Source organism: Drosophila miranda, chromosome 3 (assembly GCF_003369915.1).
Source record: "Drosophila miranda strain MSH22 chromosome 3, D.miranda_PacBio2.1, whole genome shotgun sequence".
Taxonomy (NCBI): Eukaryota; Metazoa; Arthropoda; class Insecta; order Diptera; family Drosophilidae; genus Drosophila; species Drosophila miranda.
In genome coordinates this window covers 12,988,069-13,010,967 of record NC_046676.1, presented here as the reverse complement: position 1 = coordinate 13,010,967, position 22,899 = coordinate 12,988,069, and the positions used below count along the sequence as shown (strand labels likewise).

The window sequence follows — 22,899 nt, the reverse complement described above, 5'->3', positions numbered from 1 at the left end:
AACACGGAGAAATGTCATCAAAATTATGAAGTTCATGGAGATAAATGCTAAATTCTTCCTCTCATCGGGAATGATAATGAATTTTCCGGGGGATGATATTCACAGAGTACATAAAGTACGTTGTACTCGTATATAATTGGCCGGAATTTTTGAAAATTTTCAGTTGGCATTAACACTAAGTACCGATATAATTTCGATACGCGAAAAAGCAGCTGTCCACAGTGCATACGAAGTTTTCAGAATTTTCGCGCACAAATCGTACTTACGTGTATCATTTATTCCAATAGATTGCATTTAAATCCTTTTCGCTCATTCACTTTCTGTTTTAAATCTATTTCAACGCTATTTTGCAGCTTATTGTCTTCTTACAGAGACCCCAAATAGGTCTCAGGATCGATATATATAATATATATACATATACAAGATACTAAGAATTTACATGAATATGTCTAAAACATATCAATATGAGAAAAGGTCTTTATGAATTACGTTTTATCTTCATATCAGCTTCATACTAAACTAACGAAATAGGGTATACATAGGTCTATACACGCATCATGCCTTCGTGTCTTGTTTGTGGAACTATTTTGTTTAAACATTGTTTAAGTCAAAATACAATACAATGGGAGTTCTTAACAGTAGCCAATCTTGTAAAAAATTTATTCATCAATAGCCTAAAATGATGTGGGCAGAATTAAAGGTTTTAGTTAGACAGAATTATTCAATTAAATTGAGCAATATGAACGACTATCATCTTCGTTTTATTTGTGTGCCCATTTTTGCTAAAACCTTTTTTTGTTTGACCTATTTCGCCATAACCTTTTTTTACGCAAAATCCAATGAAAGCAAGTATTTAAAATAAGCCCGTCAAGTAGAAAATAGATTCATTAATTGGATACAATTAGGTGGCCGTGGCAAAATGTTCTATCTAGCTAATAATATTCCACGGAATATCAAAATCGGAATATGTAAAATAGAACATCAATTCGTCAGTATATTTACGCGGTATTTTTTTTAATTAAACGGTATATTTCTGATGGTTGGACGGTATATTTTAACGATAAATCCGCGGTCACACTGCTTAATACGAAAAACAAGAAAATGGAAACTGGACCTAGTGCGGAAATTGGTAAAATCAAATTGAAAAGCATAACTTAGCTAGTTAAATATAATAAGCCCGGTTCAGGTCAGGCCTGAATCAAGCCACCACCTGGCCTATTAAATAAACAACTTGCATTCAATTTTTCAGAGCTCCTAGAGCGCGTATTGTTGCGTCTGGGCAATACAGACAGCGATGAGAAGTTGGAGACCACGGTGGGAAAGTTTCTAACTCCAGTGATACTTAAGATCAACTCTCCCCACACTGAAGTCCGCACAAAGGCAAGTAAATGGCAAAAACAGAGCCGCAATGGTGCCGGTTGACGTCGCCCTCTAGTACCATGACGGTGCAAAAAATTAAAGAGTCATTTTTGACTAATACATTGCACTTCCCATCCTGCAGGTTGTGGAGGTGCTAACTCACATCAAGCGCCGGCTCGCCTCTCGAGCACAAGTGCAGATCCCCGTTGAGGCTCTTTTGGACCAGTATGCAGCCAATAATAGCACCACATTTCTCAAGAACTTTGGCATCATATTCATCACGATGGGATTCCCGCGTCTCTCGCTGGAGCAGCAAACGGCGTTGGCCGCCAAAGTAGTTGGTAGCGAGGACAAGCTTGAAAACTACCAGGACAAACTCTTCACACTTCTGTTGCCCATATTGAGCGATATGAAGATACCGGATGATCCCGCACAGCGAGCGTCGCTGCTGAATCTTCAGGGGAAGCATTCGATAAGCACGAATTTCCTCTCGCTCCTTCAAGACGTACTGCTCCTTCCCTATGGCATCACCCAGGAGCACGATGTCCCTCCAGGTCTCAGTGTTTACAACTTTAAGCGGGTTATTGCCAATAACTGGCGGGCCGAAGAGCTTGAGAAGGTTAAGAAAGGCATCGTTCGGTTCCTATGCGCCGGCGTTTTCAGCGATCTCCAAGTTTTTGTGCCGCTCGGGGTGGCTTCGGCAGATACTCGCTTCAGTGTAGCGACGCCGGCCATAGCTGAGCTAAGCAAGCTCTGCACTATGCTGGACTTCAGTAATCCAGCCGTCACGGCTCCCCTCTACACCCTCTTCATTGGTAATCAGAGCAAGTTGCCGGATCGCCAGACGCATCCCTGCTGCGCCCGTGTCCGTCAGAAGCTGCTGCAGTATCTGATCAGATGCCGTGGCAAGAGCATCAATGTCACCAAGGGACTGCAGGTCATCTTTGAGGGATTGTTTGGCACAAACACCAATCAAAAATGCAAGGTTTTAGCCCTGCAGTTTGTGGAACTGGTTCTAAAGGAGTAAGCGATAGATTTAAAAATAATCAGCATTTCTGTTCTCATGTTACTTTTCCCTTTTTCCCGCAGCGGACCACGTGATTTAGTCTCCAAGGTTTCCAAGGTAATCCTCACTGGCATCACCAAAGTCATTGGACGCGACACAGCCGAGCCCAATGATGTGCAGAATGCGGCATATTCAGCCCTGGCCCAACATGCCCGTAGTTTCCCCAACGACGTTAATCAGGATTTAAAGCTGGTGCTGGGCTATTTCAACAACCTGGCAAACAGTGAACCGGACTTGCACTCCTCTATACGGGAGGCTTTAGTCTCCATGGCTCCGGCATTCGCCTGGAAAACAAAGGAGGCCACCGATGCCATGGATGTGGATGATCCTTCTGTGGACCCAACCGAGGTGAAGCTGGATGGACAGCATCATCTGCTGCTGGCCATGCTGCTGGACAACGCCGAGTCCAAGGTACAGATCGTACAGAATGTGACGAGCGTCTTTCTAACCAGCTGCTATCCGGAGTATTTTGCGCCTGCCAGATACCTGCTGCTGCTCATCGCAGGCGAACGGTAACTGCATGTCTTGATTCATTACGTATCTATGTTTCCTATTGATGTATTTCTCTTTCAACGCTTAGCAATTCTCTGCGTGAGAATGTGACCACCTATCTGTATGGCACCTCGAAGAAGGATCATGTGAACTACAGCCTGATCTCGTCTATTGAGAAGGCCGGAAACCACAGCAACAGCGAAACTATCAGCGACTTCAACCATCTCTCGCTGGAACAACGCCGTGTGGTGTTGCCAAGTTTTAAGGTAATGATGTCGCATGTCCATGAAATGGCCAACAAGCGACTGAAGAAGAAGAGCTCATGTGTGGTGGTGGGACGTACCAAGCTTCCCTATAGCTTGGATGTATATGAAGAGCTGCTTGACTATCTGCGTCTGTGTTTGTGGTACTCCGCTGGGGTTGTGGCTGCTCCGGGCGATGAGAAGTATACCAACGAATTGCGTGAATATATCAACATCAACTACGATGACGAGGAGAGCAATGCGATCAATCAATATGTTAAGTTTGTACAGCGTGGCGTAGAGGCCAAAAGAAGTGAGTAATCGAATGGAATCAATGCTATGTTCTACTAACGTTATGTTTTGTTCCCAGGTGAATCGAATCTTATCTGTCTGTACGACCTTTTGACTGCCGCGCCAGACCTGTTTGCAGCCAAGAACTTGCATCTACTGGAGCCTCTGAGCAACTCCCTGAAGGATGTGTCCGAAACAATGCGCATCCATGTATCCCAGGTGTATGCCATTCTGTGGGCCTCAGGCCTGGATGATGATCAGTTCGATGAAGAGGTCGCTGAGTGCATGGTCAGCCTCACGCAGAAAACCCTGGAGCACAAGCATGGGTGGCTTCTGGTGCTGGGACACGCATTCAATCGAAAGATTGCAATGCTCAAACAGTCGAACACGCCAAAGGATTATTCCACATGGCCGCAGTTTATCGAGGCAGTGAAGATTATTTGTAAGTAATCGCTTGAACGCTTGATCGCTAAATAGATATTTTACCATTTATTTATGCTTCCAGCTAAAAACCTGTGCGAGTCGCAATGGCTGCTTGTTTCGGCTGCCGTAAAATGCTTATCCATGATCGGCAAGGCAGTCCAGATACCAAATGTCAAAGTAGAGATTCAAGCGGCCGTCAGCAGCAATGGTGGCGATGACGATGAGGAAATGACCGAGCTCCAGAACATTGAGGCTTCCACCAAGCTACTCATCTTTGGTGTGGTTTTCCAACTGCTGCGAAGCTCCTCAGCCCGACAAAAGAATCGGGAGGAGGCAGCCAAATGTCTGGGCTATCTGGCAATCGGCGATGGCGAACACTTCACCCAGCGCAACCTAGAAAAGTTCCTTACCTTGACCAAGGTACAAAAGGATGCAGCCCTCAATATAGCTATTTCGGAGGCGATTGTGAACACCCTTTGCGGCTATGATGTCAACAAGGGGCAACCATCCGAGGAATTTGTAAATGTACATTGCGACGACGCTACCTTTGAGAAGTTCCTTAACTCCCTTATCCGACTGGTCACTGAGCCCAATCCACACTCCCGTCAGGCCATTTCAGTGTGGCTGCTGGCCGTGGTCAAACACTGCAGCAAACGCCCCGCTGTGCTTCGCAAGAAGGAGCTCCTGCAATTCGCATTCACCGAGCTTCTATCCGACGATAGTGGTATGTAAAACAACATTTTATACTCTTGAATGTATGGTCCGGATCTGAGCACAGCTGTATGCTAAGCTACCATAGATTCGGTTCGTTATTCTTTATTTTAACCTATTATTGCCTTTAATTGCAGAATTTGTGCAGGATGTTGCCTCGCGTGGCCTGGGACTAGTTTACACCCTTTCCGATGCGGGCAGTCAAACCGACTTGGCCAACTCGCTGCTGGATCAGCTTATTGGCGGCAAGCGGAAGGTGAATCAGGTCTCTGCCGATACCGAACTCTTTGCCGAAGGTATGCTGGGTAAGACCCCGACCGGCGGAAACATAACCACCTACAAGGAGCTGTGCTCCCTGGCCTCGGATCTCAACCAGCCGGACATGATCTATCAGTTCATGCAGCTGGCAAATCACAATGCAGCGTGGACCAGTAAGCTGGGAGCTGCTTTCGGACTGAAGACCCTCTCGGCCGAATCCAAGCAGAAGATGCAACCGTATTTGGGCAAAATTATCCCGCGTCTATATCGCTACAAGTACGATCCTACGCCCAAGATACAAAACTCGATGATTTCCATATGGGACACGATTGTCAGCGACTCCAAGGAGGTGACCGAGAAGTATTACTGGGATATCCTGCGCGAGCTGCTAGACAATCTAACCAGCAAGGAGTGGAGAGTGCGTATCGCCTGTTGTTTGGCCGTAAGGGATCTATTAAAGCGTCCCAATGGCCTAAAGCTTCGATCAGAGGAACTGGTGCGGCCCATTGGCAGTCCGAGCCGTGTCACGCCCGACGCCATGCAGGTGGACGAGGCGCCCGAACCGGAGCTAAAGGAACTCTGGTTTCAGCTCTTCCGTGTCATGGATGACATACACGAGGGTACTCGGGTCACTGCGCATGGCACGGCTTCATTCCTGGGCAAGCTCTGTGTGATCGCAGCCTCCTCGGACCATGGCAAGTCAGGCACAGCTGTCGCTGCCTCAATTCTGCCCTACCTTTTGGAGACGGGTGTAGGCCACAAAGTAGTCGAGATACGCAAAGTGAGCATTAAAACCATATCAGACATGATCGACTCCTCCGGTGCGCTCATAGCCCCGCACCTAGTTACTCTGATTCCCTGCCTGCTGCGCGCCACCGGGGAACTTGAAAACACAAAGCTATCCTATGTGTCCACACGTCTTGGCGCCGATAACGAGGCCCAGGAGGTGGTCGACACGTTGCGCGCCGAGGCAGCCAAGTCTCACCACACCATGGAGACGATCAGCAAGTGCGTGCGGTACATCGATTACCCAGTGCTAGAGCGCATGACTCCCGAAGTGCTCGAGCTAATGAAGTCCAGCGTGAATCTCGGCACCAAGATTGGATGTGCCCACTTTGTCTGCCTGGTGAGTCAGCCCAAAAGCTAGATGCACTGTTTCCCCGATTACATCGATTCTTACTCTGTTTTTTCAGATCAGTATCCGCTTGGGCAAGGAGATGACGCCCGTGGTGGGCAAATACCTACGCGCCTGCTTTGTGGGAATCCAGGATCGCAATGTTACTGTGCGGAAGTATAACGCTAGCGCGGTTGGTCATCTCCTGGGACTGGCTAAGGAATCGTCGATCAAGAACTTTTTTGCCAAATTGGATGAGCTGTACTTGGAGCAGCCCAACAACCGCTCGATCGCCCTGACCATACAGTCCATCAACAAGCGTCACCACGAACTGCTCAAGGACTACATGGACAGCATGCTCCCACTGATCTTCTTTGCCATGCACGAGGAGGCCACAGAGGAGTCGAAAGCCAATGTGGAGCTGTGGAAGGATCTATGGAACGACACTAGCCCCGGCGATGCGGGAATTCGTCTCAATTTGAACGTGATTATTCCCAAACTGGAATCGTCGCTAACCGACGCCAGCTGGTCACGCAAGGCGCAGGCGGCCAATGCCATCCAGACTATTGCCACCCGTCTGTGCAGCACCCTCGAGGAACCGGAGCGAGTCCGTCTCATCCGACTGCTGTTGAGTGGTCTACAGGGACGCACGTTCGAGGGAAAGGAGCGACTACTGCAGGCCCTGGCTGCTCTCTGCAAGGGACTGGACCGCAAGAACGAGATCTGTCCGAGCGTTATTGAGGCGGCAATGCGCGAGGCCCGCAAACGGGAGCCAGTTTACCGCACATTGGCCCTGGCTGCCCTGGGCGACATCTTGGATCAATTGGAGGCTGATCGCTTTGAAGATGTTTACGACATGATCTGGAATCTGCTGGAGAAGAAGGATCTCCGCGACCCCCAGTCGGATGATGAGGATGAGCCAAGCAAGGATCTAACGGCCGATGAGCGCAACAAGCGAGCGCAGACACTCAACAAACTGAAGGAGGTTGTCTGGGAGACGCTGGGTAAGTCGTGGCCGCGCCATTCGATCGAGACCCAGCACAGATATCAGCTCTTCTTCGCCGCGAACTGCACCAGCATCCTAAGCGAGAGCACGCGTCCGGTTCAGGTGAGTCTGCTCGCCGCCCTCACCAAGTACATCGAACGGCTGTACATCTTCGATGAGTCGGCCAAGATACCCGATCTCTCGCAGATCAATCAAGAGAAGAAGCTCAAGACAGAGACGCCAATCCTGCAGACGCGTGAGGCCATTGTGGGCAAGATTTGCAGCGATGTCCTGGCCGCAGTCTCTCTGGCCGCTGGTGTCCCGCACACGGGCCTCAAGAAGGAGGCCCTCAACATTGTTCTCATGCTCATCAAACGCCTCAGCATGGCAAAAGATCAGCAGCCGTTGTCCGTTATAAAGCAGAGCTTCGAATCGAATCTAACCAAGTTCCAGCGCGACTCGGCCCCCGAAATCCGTTGTCGTATCAAAGATATTGAGGATAAGCTCAGCCAGTTGGACAGTGTCAATTAGAACTAAGGATCGATCGATATAATTGTGGGTGAAAGAGAAAGATGCCAGCTCGGCGTAGCTTGGGGTTAAGTCTGGAAGTAAATCGTGGCTGAATTTAAAAGAGATTCTCCTTTTGGAGAAATATTTATCTTATATATGTGTCTGTGTATAAAGTATTCAAAATGTAAAGAAAATATACTTCGCTGTCGAGTAAACGATAATCCATATTTTGTGTGTCTGTTGATCCCTAACTACGGTCGCCACTTAAATTACCCAAGAAAACAAAGGCATTTCATCCAAATAAAACAATTCAATTCAAATATAACTTTTTCGAATTCAAAATAATACTTTCCCTTTTCCATACCCAAGTATCACAGCCACGCGGTGAAACATTGCAGTTAATTTATAGCTTATCCCTGTAAAATCGCAAATATATCTCATCCTTTGATTCCAGCATGAACGTTTTCGGATTGAAGCGTATCTGCGGCACCGTTTGCTCGCAGACCTCCACCCGGCACAGCCTCAGTATATGGGCCAGACCCAGTTTCAGCTGCAAAGACCCCAGACGACTGCCGATGCAGCCATGGGGGCCAGCTCCAAAAGGTATATAGGTCATGGGTATGATATCCTTGCTCCTGTCTGGATCAAATCGTTCGGGATCAAAGCGGTTGGGCTCGGGCCAATACTGGAATGGAAATGGAGGGAGAAGAAGGTGTGACGTGAGTTGAGCATGCGGGAGAGCTTCCCTCAGTTTTCAGCCGTACCTTTTCATCGCGGTGCAGTCCCAGGATGGAGATGTAGGCAGGCATCCCATTTGGAACCACAAAGTCCACGTGTGGCTGCAGGGAGAATCCATTGGGATCTGAGCTGGTACACTCCCTGTTGATGAAGGCAGCGGCTGGATATAGACGAAGTGCCTCCAGGCAGACCTTCCGAAGGAAAGGCAGGGTGACCAGCGTCTCATAGGTCAGGGTGGGAGCCAGTGAAAAGGCTTCTGCCAGCTCCTCTCTAAGACGCTTCTGCAGATCAGGTTGCTTGGCCAGCTCGTAGAGGGTGAAGCCCAGCAGAGCCGAGGAAGTCTCGAAACCAGCGAGCAAAATAATGCTCGCTTGAGAGGCGATGAAGTCCGGATGCTGGGCGTAGTGGCTGGAGGGTCGACTGCTCTGAAGATGCAGCAGCTGATCGATGAGATCGCCCTTGCTTCGCTCCCTAGGATGCCCGACTAAGCTTCGCATGAACTGTGCGTATTCCTCGCTGAACACCTTTGCCCGCAGCAGGTTCGTCCACTGGGGCAAGAAGAATATGCTCATGAAATCCAGGACCTTTCGAGGATCGGGGTCAAACAACTGCTTGGTCTTCTTCAGCAGCTGGGATTTGCCTCTGCGCAGTCCGCCCACATCCATGCTGTAGAAGAGGTTTCCCGTCACATCAGTGGTATATAGCTGACACATTTTACTCAGAGGTAGCATCCGCTCGGACCGGTCTCCGAGCTTCCTTTGCAGATATTGCTCCAGGTCGATCACCACTCTCATCATCAGAGGGTACATGGACTCGCGCATCCGGCCGCTGGTGAACAGCTGCGCCATCGACTGACGACTCTCCCTCCAGTTATGGTACTTGGCCAGCGGCAATGTCAGCGATCCCATGGGATCACCAGCAGCATCTGCCGCCTCATAGCGGTTCAGAAAGCTGTTGAAATGTTTGATCAGCACGAGGCGTATCAGCTCCGGATCGCGGACCATCAACGCTGGGGTCTGGAACAGGAAAAAACCCACTACTTTGGCCTGACCACCGCGCGGATCCGCATAGATGTTGTGAAATAGATCGCCAAAGGAGATTCGCAGCAGCAGCAACTTCCTGAGGTGTCCCAGTGGTGTCCACGCGGAGACGGGCAGGTGGACGATATTGTGACGCTCAAAGTAGCTATACCTTTGTCTCAGCCAGAGGTAAATGGAAAGGATGCCGAGCATCAGCAGCCACAATGAAACCATGATGACACTATCAATGAAAAATGATAAAATTTTCTTAAATCATTATCCGATCGAGTTGGTAGTTAGTTTGTTATATCCGCAGTATATCACATACATGCCTTAAACTGTTCAACTTTTATGTTCAATATGGCTGACCTTTTTCTGGGATCGCAATTATATTAATAAACAATAAGAGATCCCCCAGATTTGCGACGATACAACTAACCTTGCTCTTCCCCAAAAAAAAAACTTTACATAACTGGAACAAATAAGAGAATATAATCCAACCTGATCAGCATCACAAAAACTCATTCTTCGTCCATTCACAAACTCTGAGCTTCACAAACTCATTCATAACACAGGGCACCATCTTGATGAACCCCGCGCTGAGTTCCCGCTACCCAAGCAGCTTCAAAGGCAGCTTCCAAGGCAACTTCCAAGGCAGTTTAAACCCGTGCTGAGCTCGCTCACCGCTCGTCAGTAGCTAGAGTAATCTCTCAGGGAAAACATGGTACTTGGACTTCTCCTGCTCGTGGTCATCTTTTTGGCCACTATCTGCCTCCTCCTCCAGCAGCACTATGCCTACTGGCGACGTCGAGGAGTACGAGAACTGCGACCCCACTGGATATTGGGTAACCTGGCGGGACTGCTGAGCATGAGGGACAGTCCGGCGGATTTTATGGGACAGTTGTACAATCATCCGGATGCACTTAACCAGCCCTTTGTGGGCATACACGTGTTCCACCGCCCGGCTCTGCTGCTGCGCGATCCCGATCTGATCAAGCGGATCCTGATCAAGGACTTTGGCAAGTTTTCCAACAGATACTCGAACTCCGACTACAAGGGAGATCCGTTGGGATCGCAAAACATATTCTTCCTGAAAAATCCCGCCTGGAAGGAGGTGCGCTTCAAGCTGTCGCCCTTCTTTACCAGTAACAAGCTGAAGAGCATGTTTCCCCTCATCGTGGAGGTTGGCTCTAATCTGGACGCCTATCTGCGCGAGCAGCCGCTGCACAACGAACGGACCCGCTGCTTCGACCTGGAAGCCAAGGAGCTGTGCGCCCTATTTACCACGGACGTGATTGCCTCGGTGGCCTACGGGGTCCAGGCCAATAGCTTCACCCAGCCCAATGGCGAGTTCCGCAGGCACGGCCGAGCCGTCTTCGAGTTTAGCCTGAAGCGGGCGGCTGAGTTCACGCTGGTCTTCTTCCTGCCGCATCTGGTCCCGCTCTTTGGCTTCAAGGTGGTGCCTTCCCAGGCTACCCGGTTCCTGCGCAACACCATAAACTATGTAATGGCCGAGCGCGAACGGTCCCAGCAGACGCGAAACGATCTTATCGACATCCTCATCGAGTTCCGGCGCTCCACTCAACAGGCCAGGGCTGCCGGGGATCACGGCCAGTTTGTGTTCGAGGGCGACATCCTAGTGGCACAGGCGGTGCTCTTCTTTACCGCCGGCTTCGAGTCCTCCTCTTCCACGATGGCCTTTGCCATGTACGAGCTGGCCAAGGATGCCGATATCCAACTGCGTGTGAGGCATGAAATCAAGGAGGCTTTGATAGCCAGCGGTGGACAGGTGACCCTTCAGCTGATAGATTCCCTTGAGTACATGCAGATGGTCTTGCTAGAGGTTCTGCGCATGTATCCCCCGCTGCCGTTCCTGGACCGAGAGTGCACTGCCGAGGACGAGGATTACTCCCTGACGCCGTATCACGGGTTCCGCGTGCCCAAGGGAATGCCCATCTACATACCCTGTTATGCATTGCACATGGATCCTCAGGTGAGCTTTGTCAGCAAAGCAACTGTTCTTTATAGCTGATATTTTTCTTCGTTTTTAGTACTTTCCACAGCCGCGGAAATTCCAGCCGGAGCGCTTCTCCCCCGCCAATCGAAAACTTCAGACGCCCTACACCTACATGCCCTTTGGCCTGGGTCCGCATGGCTGCATCGGAGAGCGCTTTGGACTGCTACAGGCAAAGGTGGGGCTGGTAAATCTTATGCGCAACCACCAGGTAACCACATCGGAGCGCACTCCGCGGCGCATGAAACTTGATCCTAAGGCTATAATACTGCAGGCCCAGGGCGGGATACACTTGAGGCTCGTGCGCGATCCTTTGGGTATCTGATATATATAAATAGTATGTATGACTCACCTAGTTTTTTTTGGCTCCGGAGCAATGCAGCCAACAGCACCTGAATGAGAACTAAGTCCGAGATTCGCGTGTTCTGTCATTTAAAATTGAACTGGGAAGCCGAGACTGTCACATCTTGGAGTGCATTTTGATTGGGAAATTGCGTGTCTATCGGTGCAATAAGAAACGCATGCGGCTTGCCGGTTAAATCAGATGAGACTACACACATACGAGTATGTACACTCTCTCCACAATATAGAGATATCAATTCAATCTATCCTCCCTCTCTATAGGCTTTTTCATTCACTTATTCCCTGCTCTCAGCCGCCTCTATTTTCGTACTTCCTAATACTCGCCTAATCCCATCAACAATATAGCGTTTCGAAAACGTTTACAAGTGCATTCAACTAAATTTAGATTATATTTATTTATTGGTGGCGCAGTTTTCCATGTTTTCAAGTTCAACGCACAACCACACAAAGTGAGAGATTAAATGCAATTTGATAACTATATTATAATAATTTTGTTTTTCTACTAAAGGCAACTATAGGTCGCTTGTATCCCACGTGCGCCAATCAATAGCACAACATAACCATCTAACAGTTGATATGATTATATGAATTATGTATAATTAGCACACATCACATACCATTCTCTCTGTATATAAAAAATAAGTTCGTACTAGACAAAACTATACTTCGAGCCGATTTAGTGGACCCGAGCTGCACTCTCCTCATAGAGGCGATCGTTGACTATCTCCAGGTAAATGCCTGTCAGGGACTGCAGGACGAATCCCTTGGGATCGAATTTCATTTCCTTTATGGTGTCTGCACACATTTTAACCGAATGATTTTTGAGTATGTGTACCAGTCCTAGCTTGGTTTGCAGAAGCCCAATGCGGCTCCCAATGCAGTTGTGGGGACCGGATCCAAAGGGTTGATAGGCCATGGCCACAATGGATTTTCGGTTCTCTGGAGAAAAGCGCTCCGGATCGAACTGTTCAGGTTTTGGCCAGTACTGCATAAAAGAAAATACATCGAGTTTGCCTAATCACGGATTTATGTAGAACTTCATATTTAAAGTTACCTTCGGATCGTGCTGCAATCCGTAGATTGGTATGAAGACCGGTGTACCGTGCTCGAACGTAAAGTCATAGTAGGGCTTTAGGGACAGGTCCGGCTGGTCCTTGATGCTGTTGTATTCGCGGTCAAGGAACGGAAGCACTGGATACATGCGAAGCACCTCATCCACCACCATGGCAAGGTACTCGAGGGACTGAATCTTCTCGTAGGAGAGATTTCCGCCGCCCTCCACCAGAGCCTCGTTGATCTCCTGGCGCAAGCGGGTCTGCAGATGCGAATTTTTGGCCAGTTCATAGAGGGCGAAGGACATGGTTGAAGACGAGGTTTCAAAGCCGGCCGTAAAGAATACACCGGCCTGGGCTACCAGGAAATCAAAATTGCGGGCATAGTGTGGCTTGGTGGGCTCCTCGGCCGCTTCCTTGCGGAGGCCAACTAGGACATCGATTAAGTCGTTTCGAACGAAGCCGGTACGCTCTCGTTCCTCCATGACATGGCTTATCGTACTTCTCAAGAAATGAGCGAATTCCTGGGTGAAAAACTGTACACGCAGCAGCGACACCAGCTTTGGCAAGAAGAAAGCCACAAAAAAGTCCTTCGCGCGAGAGAGTGTAAAGTTGAACAGCTTGCGTCCATGGTTACGGAACTCCGCATTTGGATTCTGCAGACTGTTCGCACGAATGCCAAAGGCAATGGTGGCTATACTGTCCGTAGAGAACAGCGCACAGACTTCCTTGATTTCGGTGATATACTTCCCTGAATTGCTATTGCTCTGGATATGCTTCTTCAGATGTTCCTCTAGATCGTGAGCTATCTGCATGGAAAAGAGGACGAACTGAAATTGAACTGAATCTTACTTTTAAATACATGAGGTATTTACCTCCAGCATCAAGGTATACATTTGCTTAACCTTTCCACTGGTGAAAACCGGCGTCAACTTCGTTCGGATGTCTTTCCAGTGCGTGTCCCGCACAAAGAATAGATTGTTTGATCCAAGAGGATCGCCATGGGGATCACAACGACCGTATCGATTGTGGAATCGATTGAAGTCCTTGATCATCACTGACTTGATCAACTCCGGGTCGCGTATGATCAAGCAGGGCTTGTTGAGTGCATATACTCCCACCACAGCCTCGTCCTGCATCTTAGGATCGCTGTATATCTCCGACAGATGCAGCCCGAACGAGTTCTTAAGCTTGAAAGCGGGCTCTGTGTTTCCGATAATGGGTGTGGGTGGTATGTAGGGAATGCCTTTGCGCTGCCAGTAGCTATGGTTGCGCTGGAACCATATGTAAACGGCACTTAAAGCACCCACGATTAGGAAGAGAGCCTCGGTCAACGCCATCTTATTGCTAAAAATAATAACGATAATGTCAATCATTTATAATTCTGCTCTTAAGTACCAGGTTGTATGATACGAGTAGGTCAGTACTATTGTTAATCTTATCGCAGTCGTTTCCAAATGGTTGCTTGAGCCCCACGTCAAGTGTTTTGCTATACTTGTTTACTGCAGATTTAAATTAATTAAGTACTTTTCCAGGCATAGATATTTCTGATATCTATTCAGTCCTCAGTATATTTTATAGCACCATTCGGAAAGGACTTGCAAGTCATAATGTGTCTTCATTTTTGTATGGACTTGAATTTTTTAACAAAGTTAAACAGTCTTAAACTTTATTGAAATTAAAAAATCAACTGGTATCAACTTATACACTTATTGTTTTCCTATTTGAAACTGACCAAGTTGGCAACTTGTTTTTTCTCAGTCAAGTATTTTACAAAGTTTTTTGTAAGTCTACGCTTTTAACGAAACGACCGACAATTAAGGCTTTTCGCACAATACTCAACGCAAATTAGAATTGTGCTGCCATATTTATAGATGATTGTGATGATAGCGAGGAACGAGTATGTATGACTGACTGACTTTAAATATATTGCTCAAAAACAAACACAGACACTCGATGTCCGTGGAAATGGAACACTACCAGTACTTAATGGATGGGGCATAACACAATTTTCTGATTACAACCTGTAAAAGTATTGGGACCATTGTACATATTGATAAAATATATAATAAAGATATAGTGTAAGTGGCTTAGTGGCTAACAACAGCATCGATCAATTATTATATATTTAAATTATTGCATGCTTCGGTTTAATTAAATTCTACGCAGAGCCGGTTTTTGACTTTGATGGATTAATCAATGTCAGAGTGTGCATACGATAGTTAAGGCAGCGTCTTGAGAGCCACAATTGCAAAGTGTCTGGGCGATATGACAGGATCGAACAGATCAATCAGATAGCTGCGTTCGTATCCCAGCTCCTTCAGGTAAAGCAGGCGGTCTAGCAGAATGAGGCTCTCCAATACCGGAGCAAATGACATGCGTATGAGGTAGAACATGTCCAATAAGTGCTTGTCCAAGGCGAATTCCTGAAGTACGGATTGAAGCTCCGTAGTATCAATGGCTGCCAACCATGGAGCGTCCAATTTCCTGGCACATTTCTGTATATAGTCCTGGAAGTTGTCAAACTTACGCACTTTGCCCACCTGCAGTTCGTTCTTTAGGTGCGGAGCGTGCCGGCAAACTAAAACCTCCAGCAGGGCACGATAGTAGAGCGTTATATTGGGAAGTTCCTTGCCATTCAAAGTGCGTTCAATGGACTGAGCCGCCAGCATCCTGGCATTGCGGCCCAATCTGATCTGACGCTTGTGGAGATATTGACTAAGCGGAAATCCAAAGTCTGTTTGCATCTCCATCAACGCCTTATTCCCGAAGAACTCCTGCTGCGAGTACCTTTCCTTTAGCAAGTGGTAGCAGCAACCAATGTTGCACAGTATCTGGCAGTCGGGCTGAGCATGGAATACCTGTAGGCAGGTTGCAGCCAGATTTCCACAGGTGTGCAGACCCGTTAGGCATATGCTTAAATTACCCGCCGAAGAAGGTTTCGGGAAGTGCTCGGCTAGCAAATTACCAAAATTAGTTTCGGTGTTTATGAATCTTGCAGTCGTTTTGTAGTTTTCCAGAACGGGTATACTCTTTGCTGTATTTCTTGTTGGTGACTTTTTGCCGCGCCGTTTGGGTGTGATTCCTTGGCTCTGAAGTTCCGCGCGTTCTGTAAGTCCATTCCAGGCGCGCTAAATTAAAAAAAAAAAACAATATTTAAATTCAAATTTTCCCTCTTTACAGCACCGCTGAACGCGTATTTTCGAGCACTAATTAGCTTAAAATGTTATCGATAATTGATCTATATATATTTCATCCCTAATTCTGCTTCTTCACACCTTTTCCACGCGAAAACCCGGCATTTTTACAAGATTTTCTTCTTTTCACTCCAAAACCGTTCAATAATAAAACAAACACAATGTCTGCTGGCATGCCAATCAACCCCAAGCCATTTCTTAATGGGCTTACTGGGAAACCCGTGCTGGTGAAACTCAAATGGGGACAAGAATACAAAGGCTTTTTGGTCTCCGTGGACGGCTATATGAACATGCAATTGGCCAACACAGAGGAAGTCATCGAGGGTTCTGTCACCGGCAATCTGGGAGAGGTGCTGATACGTTGCAACAATGTGCTCTACATAAAGGGCATGGAGGATGACGACGAAGAGGGTGAAATGCGCGACTAGGAACCGCGCTGCAATCCAGCCGTGAGCCGTTCGCAGAGAAAGGAAACTCTACTCTACTTATATTAAGTGTATAAAACTAATGAAATAAAGACGTATTTATTTTGTAGTCGAGTGTTACCTGAAGTTTGCGATTACGGTTCAAAGCGTTTTCCGTGTTGGCCGCATTGGCATCGATGCCGAGCACACGATGCCCATATTGGAGCGCCATTCGAGAGGACAGATACCCTTTGCCATCACCGGCATCCACAATGAAGAAATCATGCTGATGTCCAGTGCTCTGTATCAAATTGTCGACCAGAGCGGCTGTAAGCTCTACCTGGTTATAGGATTACAAAGGACGGACATGAGTCTAGATTTAACCAAAAATGTTTACTTTGTCGTACCTCATGACACTTTTTGGCGCTCATGAATTCCCTGATGTTGAGCTGGGACGCCTTATCCTGCTCCGCTATAAGTTGGTCCACGGTTGTCAGTAGCTCTGGATGTTCAGACAAATGTTCGTGCTCTGCGTTCGTTAAAAAATTTTCCCATTCCGAAAATTCAGTGGTGGAACGCTTCTTCTCCCAAAAAAGATTCTCTATGGCCAGATCTAGATCTTTCTTGCTGTTGATCTCATTTCGCATTGCCTCTGGGAGAAACCTGGTCCAGTGCTGATCGGTTAGGTAGTTAACCATATGACAATTGAGGAAATCCCAATTTGGCTGGAGATATAACAGAAGCGCATCGAGGCGCTTTTCCAGCTGAGTTACACCTTTGGCCATTACGCTAGAAACTATAATCCTTGCGATTAGCAGGGGATGGTTCGGGAGAAGCTGTTCCTTTGGTACCCAAGAGGGCACGAAGGCGCCGATTAGTATTACGGATGGTTTCTACGGCTCCGATAATGTCCGCTTCAGGCTCGTTCTTCCGGGGAAATCCTTCAATGAGGGACCGCAGCTGGTCAAGAGTTCGTCGCACCCTCTCCGTATGGGGCAATTGTTGCTGAGCCACAACTTCACCCAGTATTCTGCCAAGTTCCTCGCCCAACTGAAGGCCCTGCGAGTAGCCCAATTTATAGCCCTCCTCGTTTCCCTGCGATTTACCGTCCTTCAAGCCTTCTTCGTAGCCAAGACGAGCGTGATTCTCTTCGGTGAGTACTATATCATCAAACAAATCGTTGATATCTCGTGACGGAGTGGACATCATAAAAGTTGCTAAATGCTCTGTAGCATTATTTATAAATTATATGTTTGTTGTTATTTTTATCGAACCATGTGAGATTTTTAAGTGTTGAAGAACGTCAGAGCGTAGTAAGGGTATTCGCGCCGCTTTTTATAGCGTATAAGTGGTCTATGGTGATGGGTGAAAAAACTGCTGGTGGTACCTCGGAACTGAATCAAACTACTTTCATTTGTATACCCTTGAAGGGTTATATTTTTGTATTTTATTAAAATTTAAAACTTTACTAATTTGCATGATTGCTCGGGCATTGCCAAAAATTAAATTTAAGAGGTAATTTGATGCTATTTTTTAAAGCCATGGAAGGCACATGAACCTGGTGCTAAGGCATATTCGTCTAGTTTAATTACGTCCACGCATCCACGTCCTCCTCAGAGTGCTCTTCCTCGCTTGATTGAGGGGATTTTTCCGACTCTACAGGTGGCGGTATAACCTTGGATAGCTGGTGCATTAGCGGATTACCAGCGGTAGGATCTCCGGGATTCTGACTGCCCGAGATTCCTTTACGTCTTAGCAGGAGCTTATTGTGGAGATCCGCCATAAGATCACCAGTGGCACTGGTTCCTGCTTTGGATCTCGTCGTGTCCACCACATCGAGGGGTGCAGCCGCAGCCGAGTGGAGACGTCCGCCAAGTGCTCCTCCAGCATTCCGTATGGCAGCCATAAGCTCTGATCGTGGGTCAGCGGGGAGGGGAGGAGGGGGTGGCATGATAAGGGGAGTTTCACGAGAAGGAGAAAGGGGTTTGATGGGACCTCGGGTAGGAAGGGGTGGATGCGTGACCACATTTGGAGGAGTCGGGGGTGGTGGTGGTGGTGGTGGAGGCGGTGGCGGTGGTGGCGTCGATACAGGAACTGATCCAACTGATCTTCGTACTGTCTTCTTATCTGGCACTGGTACGTGCGTTTGCGCTGCCAGAGCCTGCACTGTGATCTCCTGTTCCTCCAATCCGGGTAATTCTGGCAACTCTCCAAACTGCTGGGACGGAGCAATGGGCGTATTCTCTTCAACAGGCTCATATTGCAAGTCGTTGGCTATGCCAGGAAGGTCGGGCAAATCCAAGGGCACATCGATGGCTGGGGCAGCCAAAGCGGCTGGATTGTATCGCAAATCCCCGGCAGGAGTCGCCAACTTTGTGGTGCCATAAGCCAGTGAATGCGGAGCCGGGGCTAGTAGGTTCTCCGTCGTTACCTTGGCTTGGCTGGCTGTACGTCTTGTCCTCTGCGGGGGAAGAGAACGCTTCCAAGCATTCAAATCATCACCGTAAGCAAACTCGTTGGTGTTGAAACGCATCAATGATGGGACCGATTTTACGCCAGTCAAGGGAAGACCACCCAAGCCGGAAGTCCGATTAGTCATCTTTCTCTCGGCGACCAACGGGGCTTCATGTTCCTGCTCGGCTCGCACATGAAAGGAAATAGGATCATCATCTGCCACTGATGCCGACTCTTGCTGTCGACAGTGTGCATTTTCGTGATTCTCTTCCATTAGTTTGCCAGCCACCTGTGGAAAGGTGGAAGCAATGCTGACCAGCACGTCGCCGGCAGGAAATCGGGCCGGAGCGAATATTTGAATGGCTCGTTTGGACCCGACCAGTGCATCTATTTTCGCCTGCGCTCGCCTCACACGTCTGTTTATGTCCTGGACCTTGGCACCATTTCTTTCGAGTCTGGCATCAATCCGCTCGAAAATAGAATTTATTGTTTTGTGTAGGCAATCCAGAGACTGGGCTGCTTTGATTATAGTCGCCTCATGATGTAGATCTGTCGGTACTATCGCAACTTGGTAGGCGCTTTGTAGGTAGTTGTTGGCGTCCATTTTAGGATAAATAATACTTTAATAATTGAATTGCCATTTGCACTTCAATGATAAGCAATTTTCGACTATCGATTACCGCGGAACGTCCTATCACCCTACAAATATATTATCGGCCAAAAATATCGATATAGGTATGACGTTAGGAAACGCTGGACGAATTGCTGTTTGTTGGTTTGTAGAAAAAAAATTGTGTAATTTATTAAAGTCTCGGGCAATTCTAAATTAAACTCTTGTCTGATTAGGGGAATTCTGACCGCTGGTGGAGTATACGCTTTTGTGCTGTCCAAGCAATCCGTTGATAGCCGGCGTTACGAGAGCATGCGAGTGCGTGAACGCATGAGAAAAGCAAATCACGGCGACTACGACTCTTCCTCTTCTGAACGGCGTTTTGACTAAGGTCGAACATATTTAGTTAACCATCAATTAAAAGCAGCACGACAAAACGAACCATGGACATGTCCCAGATCAGCCCGGCCGACCAGGCCAAAGTACAGGTCATGCAAGAAATGGAAATTGAAATGATGTCCGATTTATATAACCGCATGACGACCGCATGCCACAAGAAGTGCATTCCACCGCGCTATTCGGAGTCGGAGTTGGGTGAGTGTTGCGAGAAATACGCTTGAGCTCTCTGGCTAAATATGGCCCGTGTTGTTGCAGGAAAGGGCGAGATGGTCTGCATCGACCGCTGTGTGGCTAAGTACCTGGACATTCATGAGCATATTGGCAAGAAGCTAACGGCCATGTCCATGCAGGACGCAGAGCTCATGAAGAATATGACTAGTTAATGCGTTGGCATACCAAACACCTGTCATATTGGCACCATTTCCTACATAACCAAATCGTATTGTTTCCTGTTCCCCTACCGGCTAGAGCCTGCATTTCAAGCGGTACGATATGTTAAAGGTCCATGTACAAACACACAAATCCAAACAATAAATAACACATTTATGCGTGCTGTGTAATACTGACAAGCTCATACTTCAAACTTCAAAAGGATGTGATATAACGCGACATCGCTGGCAGCATTACGCTCAAATCTTCAAGTCTATTCTCCAACGAGCTCTCGTCTGTGGTGTCCAGCTGGCTGGTTCGCGCGCTGTTAGCCCAGTCTGACGTCTCCGTATCATCAGCACCGGCCTGGTGGTCTTGATGCTGATCTCTATTTGAACATTCAGCGGCAAACTCATCGGCTGCATCCATTAGATGCTCCGGCAGTTCCATGTAGATGTTTGTTTGCCGCTGTAAAATCAAGTTAATCGATGTTCAGTTTGACCTTATAATTATTAACATACCACTGCAAGAACCTGCAAGTCCTGATGAAGACAGATTGGATTCCTTTTCAAGTTGAGCATTTCCAGAAAACGCAGCTCTTGCAATTGGAAGCGTGTAGGCAGTTCGTCGATTATGTTCTCGTTGAGGAATACGAACCGTAACTTATCCATCGCAACTAGCACTCCTGGGATCCGTTTGAGACGATTGCCTCTCAGATTGAGGTGCACCAAGCTGCCCAACAGTGCGAATGATAGGGGCACCTCGCGCAGCTGACAGCCTTCGGCCGTGAACCAGCGCAGTGATGCGAGGGATCCGACCGACGAGGGTAGCTTTGTCAGGCGATTTCCACGCACTCCCAGTATCTCGAGACGCTCGCAGTTTCCGATCTCCGACGGTAGTTCCAGGAGCCCTGTGTTGTTACACCAGAAGGTCTCCAACTGGGTTAGGTAGCCCAGTTCCGGGGGCAGGCGATGGATGTTGTTGCAGCTTATGTTGAGGGACTTCAGTTGCACTAGTTGACAGATGGCCAGTGGAAATTCATCCAGCTTGTTGTAATCCAAGGCCAAAACTTGCAACCGCACGAGATTGGTAATGGTGGAGGGAACCTGTAAGTTTGATAATCAGTACGGTACGTATTGTCACCTAAAGAGTTCAGCAGTTGTGTGCGGCACTTACCTTTGTTAGTTTGTTCTGATTCAGAAAAAGCTTCATCAAACTTTCGCATTTGCCAATTATTTCGGGTGCCTCAGAAATTTGGTAGTGGGAGAGATTCAACGAGAAGGCCTTTTTGATGATGGCATTCTCGCAGTTGGCCAGCACATAATTTTTGCGGAAGAACTTGAAAATCGTCTCCATTACGATACAAATTTATTTTTATCTTAATTTACAGCTATTTTTCAAAACATAATACTGCGTTAACGGTCTGATCGAAAACTCAAACGTAGTGTTCTTTTCGAATCTGCTTTCCTATTGTTTATAGCCAAATCTGAGGACTTGCAGCTCATGATTTTGAGTGTTTATTATATAACGTTTGCCAATTTCTATATACAAATGCATAAATAGCTACATATGTATGTACTGGTATGCACATTTATCGTACTAAAATTAAAAATTACATTGGCTCTCGAAAAGCATGCGCAAAATGATATTTGTGTATTTGTTCCCTTGTAAATATTCGATAGGTTGTTCCTGTATAGTTTGTTAAATGTGAATGGTATAAAGATATTGGAAGTGATGATCATGCATATGTATGTACATACGTCAGATCATATACTATGTAGTCTGACATCTGATTTCACCCATTCTCAAGTTCGGTTCTACTAATTGCCGCTAGATGGGCTCGCTCTCGCGCTCTCTCCCCTTCCGACGTAATTTAATTGCTTCATATATAAATAGATTTTCGCGAAAACTGCACTCAGTTCAAGCTGGGCGTTGTAACTGAAGCTGCTGCATCCACCATGAGATATTTCGTTGTCATCTGTATCGTTGTTGCTAGCATGCTGTTTGCCGGTAAGCTCTGGTGACCTCAGACTTAAAGTGATTGTTTTTTTATTATTCCGATTCCCACGCAGCGGTAAGTGCACAGACTAGTTATGACGGGAATGGCCCGCATCAGTTTGGCAGTCCGGAAAATGGAATTTACATACGCGGTCAGAATGAAGGACCCTACAATGTCCCAGGTGTGGGTGGCACATTCCAGAACTCGCCCTCAAGTGGAAGACATGCATACACAGATGAGAATGGAAATACCTATACTCACTTTCACTCCCAGTCGGGAGGATCAGCCGCAAAAGGTCTGAATTTGGCCATCCCCTCTGTATTGGTATTCATCTCGGTCATTCTTATGCGTTCATTTTAATTAATAACTGATGCTTAAATAAATATTCTCAACTACTCTATCCTACCCTCGTAACTATTTACAAGGTCTTACCATACAATGTATAGATGTGTCAGTTCATTCTGTATTGGCCAACGGAGTTGACTCTTTTTGAAGACGCTTGCCCAAAATTATCAGAAGAACTTTTATTTTACATATGCTTTAGATGCTATTAATAATATACCAATATAATGGCAGTATATACATGACTTCATAATAAAGGTCCACTAGGGTATTCAAGGTGCGAAGTGTTACGGTTAAAAAGTCGCGGTTTTCAATGTATCACAAACAGTGCTGGCTAACTCCGATAACGTTATCGATAGCTAGCCACTCTGTGTAGAAACGTGTAGCAAATGTGTAGTAAACATAGATTGAATTCATCAGTATATTTACGGTATATTTTGGTATATTTCTGAGAGTCTGTCGGTTTTAGCGATAAATCCGTCACACGG

At 47.2% G+C, this 22,899-nt stretch overlaps 12 protein-coding genes across 14 annotated transcripts; 6 read left to right on the top strand and 6 right to left on the bottom strand.

Annotated features, from left to right (window-relative positions):
• Positions 1-1,055: 1,055 nt before the first annotated feature.
• Positions 1,056-7,678, top strand: LOC108159098 (proteasome-associated protein ECM29 homolog). Its single transcript, XM_017292069.2, has 9 exons — positions 1,056-1,129; positions 1,250-1,380; positions 1,502-2,382; positions 2,449-2,937; positions 3,006-3,472; positions 3,530-3,892; positions 3,956-4,597; positions 4,722-5,968; positions 6,036-7,678. The coding sequence occupies exons 1-9, from the start codon at positions 1,102-1,104 to the stop codon at positions 7,470-7,472; spliced, it is 5,685 nt and encodes a 1,894-aa protein (XP_017147558.1). The 5' UTR covers positions 1,056-1,101; the 3' UTR covers positions 7,473-7,678.
• Positions 7,679-7,760: 82 nt separating this feature from the next.
• LOC108159099 (probable cytochrome P450 6t3) lies at positions 7,761-11,672 on the bottom strand. Its single transcript, XM_017292070.2, has 3 exons — positions 11,575-11,672; positions 8,216-9,449; positions 7,761-8,136 (listed from the first exon to the last, which is right to left on the bottom strand). The coding sequence occupies exons 1-3, from the start codon at positions 11,652-11,654 to the stop codon at positions 7,855-7,857; spliced, it is 1,596 nt and encodes a 531-aa protein (XP_017147559.1). The 5' UTR covers positions 11,655-11,672; the 3' UTR covers positions 7,761-7,854.
• On the top strand, positions 9,448-12,258 carry LOC108159102 (probable cytochrome P450 6g2). Of its 2 annotated transcripts, XR_004472482.1 has the most exons (3): positions 9,448-11,201; positions 11,260-11,786; positions 11,847-12,258. XR_004472482.1 is itself a non-coding variant. In XM_017292072.2 (2 exons), the coding sequence occupies exons 1-2, from the start codon at positions 9,930-9,932 to the stop codon at positions 11,545-11,547; spliced, it is 1,560 nt and encodes a 519-aa protein (XP_017147561.1). In that variant the 5' UTR covers positions 9,448-9,929; the 3' UTR covers positions 11,548-12,258. The 2 variants fall into 2 exon arrangements, 1 of the variants encoding a protein (XP_017147561.1); XM_017292072.2 differs by having other exon boundaries at positions 11,260-12,258.
• On the bottom strand, positions 12,161-14,501 carry LOC108159100 (cytochrome P450 6g1). The gene is made up of 4 exons (XM_017292071.2): positions 14,373-14,501; positions 13,513-13,984; positions 12,640-13,446; positions 12,161-12,570 (listed from the first exon to the last, which is right to left on the bottom strand). Exons 2-4 carry the CDS (start codon positions 13,975-13,977, stop codon positions 12,262-12,264), a joined length of 1,581 nt encoding a protein of 526 aa, XP_017147560.1. The 5' UTR covers positions 13,978-13,984; positions 14,373-14,501; the 3' UTR covers positions 12,161-12,261.
• A 41-nt stretch (positions 14,502-14,542) lies between these two features.
• Positions 14,543-17,042, bottom strand: LOC108159103 (methyltransferase-like protein 25). 2 transcript variants are annotated; one of them, XM_017292073.2, is made up of 3 exons: positions 16,646-17,042; positions 16,381-16,578; positions 14,543-15,768 (listed from the first exon to the last, which is right to left on the bottom strand). In XM_017292073.2, the coding sequence occupies exons 1-3, from the start codon at positions 17,021-17,023 to the stop codon at positions 14,860-14,862; spliced, it is 1,485 nt and encodes a 494-aa protein (XP_017147562.1). In that variant the 5' UTR covers positions 17,024-17,042; the 3' UTR covers positions 14,543-14,859. The 2 variants fall into 2 exon arrangements, with proteins under 2 accessions (XP_017147562.1, XP_017147564.1); XM_017292075.2 differs by having other exon boundaries at positions 16,381-16,539.
• Positions 15,893-16,376, top strand: LOC108159105 (small nuclear ribonucleoprotein F). The gene has a single exon (XM_017292078.2). The coding sequence runs from the start codon at positions 15,996-15,998 to the stop codon at positions 16,260-16,262; it is 267 nt and encodes an 88-aa protein (XP_017147567.1). The 5' UTR covers positions 15,893-15,995; the 3' UTR covers positions 16,263-16,376.
• On the bottom strand, positions 17,006-17,528 carry LOC108159104 (protein LTO1 homolog). The gene has a single exon (XM_017292077.2). The coding sequence runs from the start codon at positions 17,445-17,447 to the stop codon at positions 17,028-17,030; it is 420 nt and encodes a 139-aa protein (XP_017147566.1). The 5' UTR covers positions 17,448-17,528; the 3' UTR covers positions 17,006-17,027.
• A 118-nt stretch (positions 17,529-17,646) lies between these two features.
• On the bottom strand, positions 17,647-19,319 carry LOC108160376 (WASH complex subunit 1). Its single transcript, XM_017294354.2, has one exon. The coding sequence runs from the start codon at positions 19,294-19,296 to the stop codon at positions 17,827-17,829; it is 1,470 nt and encodes a 489-aa protein (XP_017149843.1). The 5' UTR covers positions 19,297-19,319; the 3' UTR covers positions 17,647-17,826.
• Positions 19,320-19,380: 61 nt separating this feature from the next.
• LOC117188136 lies at positions 19,381-19,779 on the top strand. The gene is made up of 2 exons (XM_033391494.1): positions 19,381-19,467; positions 19,539-19,779. Exons 1-2 carry the CDS (start codon positions 19,430-19,432, stop codon positions 19,690-19,692), a joined length of 192 nt encoding a protein of 63 aa, XP_033247385.1. The 5' UTR covers positions 19,381-19,429; the 3' UTR covers positions 19,693-19,779.
• On the top strand, positions 19,746-20,267 carry LOC117188135 (mitochondrial import inner membrane translocase subunit Tim10). Its single transcript, XM_033391492.1, has 2 exons — positions 19,746-19,896; positions 19,957-20,267. The coding sequence occupies exons 1-2, from the start codon at positions 19,746-19,748 to the stop codon at positions 20,082-20,084; spliced, it is 279 nt and encodes a 92-aa protein (XP_033247383.1). The 3' UTR covers positions 20,085-20,267.
• On the bottom strand, positions 20,228-21,776 carry LOC117188134 (plant intracellular Ras-group-related LRR protein 7-like). The gene is made up of 3 exons (XM_033391491.1): positions 21,247-21,776; positions 20,592-21,176; positions 20,228-20,538 (listed from the first exon to the last, which is right to left on the bottom strand). The coding sequence occupies exons 1-3, from the start codon at positions 21,424-21,426 to the stop codon at positions 20,287-20,289; spliced, it is 1,017 nt and encodes a 338-aa protein (XP_033247382.1). The 5' UTR covers positions 21,427-21,776; the 3' UTR covers positions 20,228-20,286.
• A 159-nt stretch (positions 21,777-21,935) lies between these two features.
• LOC108160378 (immune-induced peptides) lies at positions 21,936-22,469 on the top strand. The gene is made up of 2 exons (XM_017294356.2): positions 21,936-22,080; positions 22,143-22,469. Exons 1-2 carry the CDS (start codon positions 22,029-22,031, stop codon positions 22,427-22,429), a joined length of 339 nt encoding a protein of 112 aa, XP_017149845.1. The 5' UTR covers positions 21,936-22,028; the 3' UTR covers positions 22,430-22,469.
• The last annotated feature ends 430 nt before the right edge of the window (positions 22,470-22,899 follow it).

Bases quoted from the DNA above. Each gene is read 5' to 3' on its own strand.
- LOC108159098 (XM_017292069.2), top strand. From the start codon at position 1,102: ATGGAAACTGGACCTAGTGCGGAAATTG. The intron at 1,130-1,249 runs GTAAAATCAAAT...TCAATTTTTCAG, and splicing joins TGGACCTAGTGCGGAAATTG to AGCTCCTAGAGCGCGTATTG. The intron at 3,893-3,955 runs GTAAGTAATCGC...TTATGCTTCCAG, and splicing joins CGAGGCAGTGAAGATTATTT to CTAAAAACCTGTGCGAGTCG.
- LOC108159102 (XM_017292072.2), top strand. From the start codon at position 9,930: ATGGTACTTGGACTTCTCCTGCTCGTGGTCATCTTTTTGGCCACTATC. The intron at 11,202-11,259 runs GTGAGCTTTGTC...CTTCGTTTTTAG, and splicing joins CATTGCACATGGATCCTCAG to TACTTTCCACAGCCGCGGAA.
- LOC108159099 (XM_017292070.2), bottom strand. From the start codon at position 11,654: ATGACAGAACACGCGAATCTCGGACTTAGTTCTCATTCAGGTGCTGTT. The intron at 9,450-11,574 runs GTGAGTCATACA...TTTCATTGATAG, and splicing joins CCGGAGCCAAAAAAAACTAG to TGTCATCATGGTTTCATTGT. The intron at 8,137-8,215 runs GTACGGCTGAAA...TTTCCATTCCAG, and splicing joins GACTGCACCGCGATGAAAAG to TATTGGCCCGAGCCCAACCG.
- LOC108159100 (XM_017292071.2), bottom strand. From the start codon at position 13,977: ATGGCGTTGACCGAGGCTCTCTTCCTAATCGTGGGTGCTTTAAGTGCC. The intron at 13,447-13,512 runs GTAAATACCTCA...TTTTCCATGCAG, and splicing joins TGTATACCTTGATGCTGGAG to ATAGCTCACGATCTAGAGGA. The intron at 12,571-12,639 runs GTAACTTTAAAT...TCTTTTATGCAG, and splicing joins GATTGCAGCACGATCCGAAG to TACTGGCCAAAACCTGAACA.
- LOC108159105 (XM_017292078.2), top strand. From the start codon at position 15,996: ATGTCTGCTGGCATGCCAATCAACCCCAAGCCATTTCTTAATGGGCTT.
- LOC108159103 (XM_017292073.2), bottom strand. From the start codon at position 17,023: ATGGCCAAAGGTGTAACTCAGCTGGAAAAGCGCCTCGATGCGCTTCTG. The intron at 16,579-16,645 runs GTACGACAAAGT...TCCTATAACCAG, and splicing joins GCGCCAAAAAGTGTCATGAG to GTAGAGCTTACAGCCGCTCT. The intron at 15,769-16,380 runs GTAACACTCGAC...TTTTTAATTTAG, and splicing joins ACCGTAATCGCAAACTTCAG to CGCGCCTGGAATGGACTTAC.
- LOC108159104 (XM_017292077.2), bottom strand. From the start codon at position 17,447: ATGATGTCCACTCCGTCACGAGATATCAACGATTTGTTTGATGATATA.
- LOC108160376 (XM_017294354.2), bottom strand. From the start codon at position 19,296: ATGGACGCCAACAACTACCTACAAAGCGCCTACCAAGTTGCGATAGTA.
- LOC117188136 (XM_033391494.1), top strand. From the start codon at position 19,430: ATGACGTTAGGAAACGCTGGACGAATTGCTGTTTGTTG. The intron at 19,468-19,538 runs GTTTGTAGAAAA...TTGTCTGATTAG, and splicing joins GGACGAATTGCTGTTTGTTG to GGGAATTCTGACCGCTGGTG.
- LOC117188135 (XM_033391492.1), top strand. From the start codon at position 19,746: ATGGACATGTCCCAGATCAGCCCGGCCGACCAGGCCAAAGTACAGGTC. The intron at 19,897-19,956 runs GTGAGTGTTGCG...GTGTTGTTGCAG, and splicing joins CTATTCGGAGTCGGAGTTGG to GAAAGGGCGAGATGGTCTGC.
- LOC117188134 (XM_033391491.1), bottom strand. From the start codon at position 21,426: ATGGAGACGATTTTCAAGTTCTTCCGCAAAAATTATGTGCTGGCCAAC. The intron at 21,177-21,246 runs GTAAGTGCCGCA...TCAAACTTACAG, and splicing joins ATCAGAACAAACTAACAAAG to GTTCCCTCCACCATTACCAA. The intron at 20,539-20,591 runs GTATGTTAATAA...TTGATTTTACAG, and splicing joins ACTTGCAGGTTCTTGCAGTG to CGGCAAACAAACATCTACAT.
- LOC108160378 (XM_017294356.2), top strand. From the start codon at position 22,029: ATGAGATATTTCGTTGTCATCTGTATCGTTGTTGCTAGCATGCTGTTT. The intron at 22,081-22,142 runs GTAAGCTCTGGT...ATTCCCACGCAG, and splicing joins TGCTAGCATGCTGTTTGCCG to CGGTAAGTGCACAGACTAGT.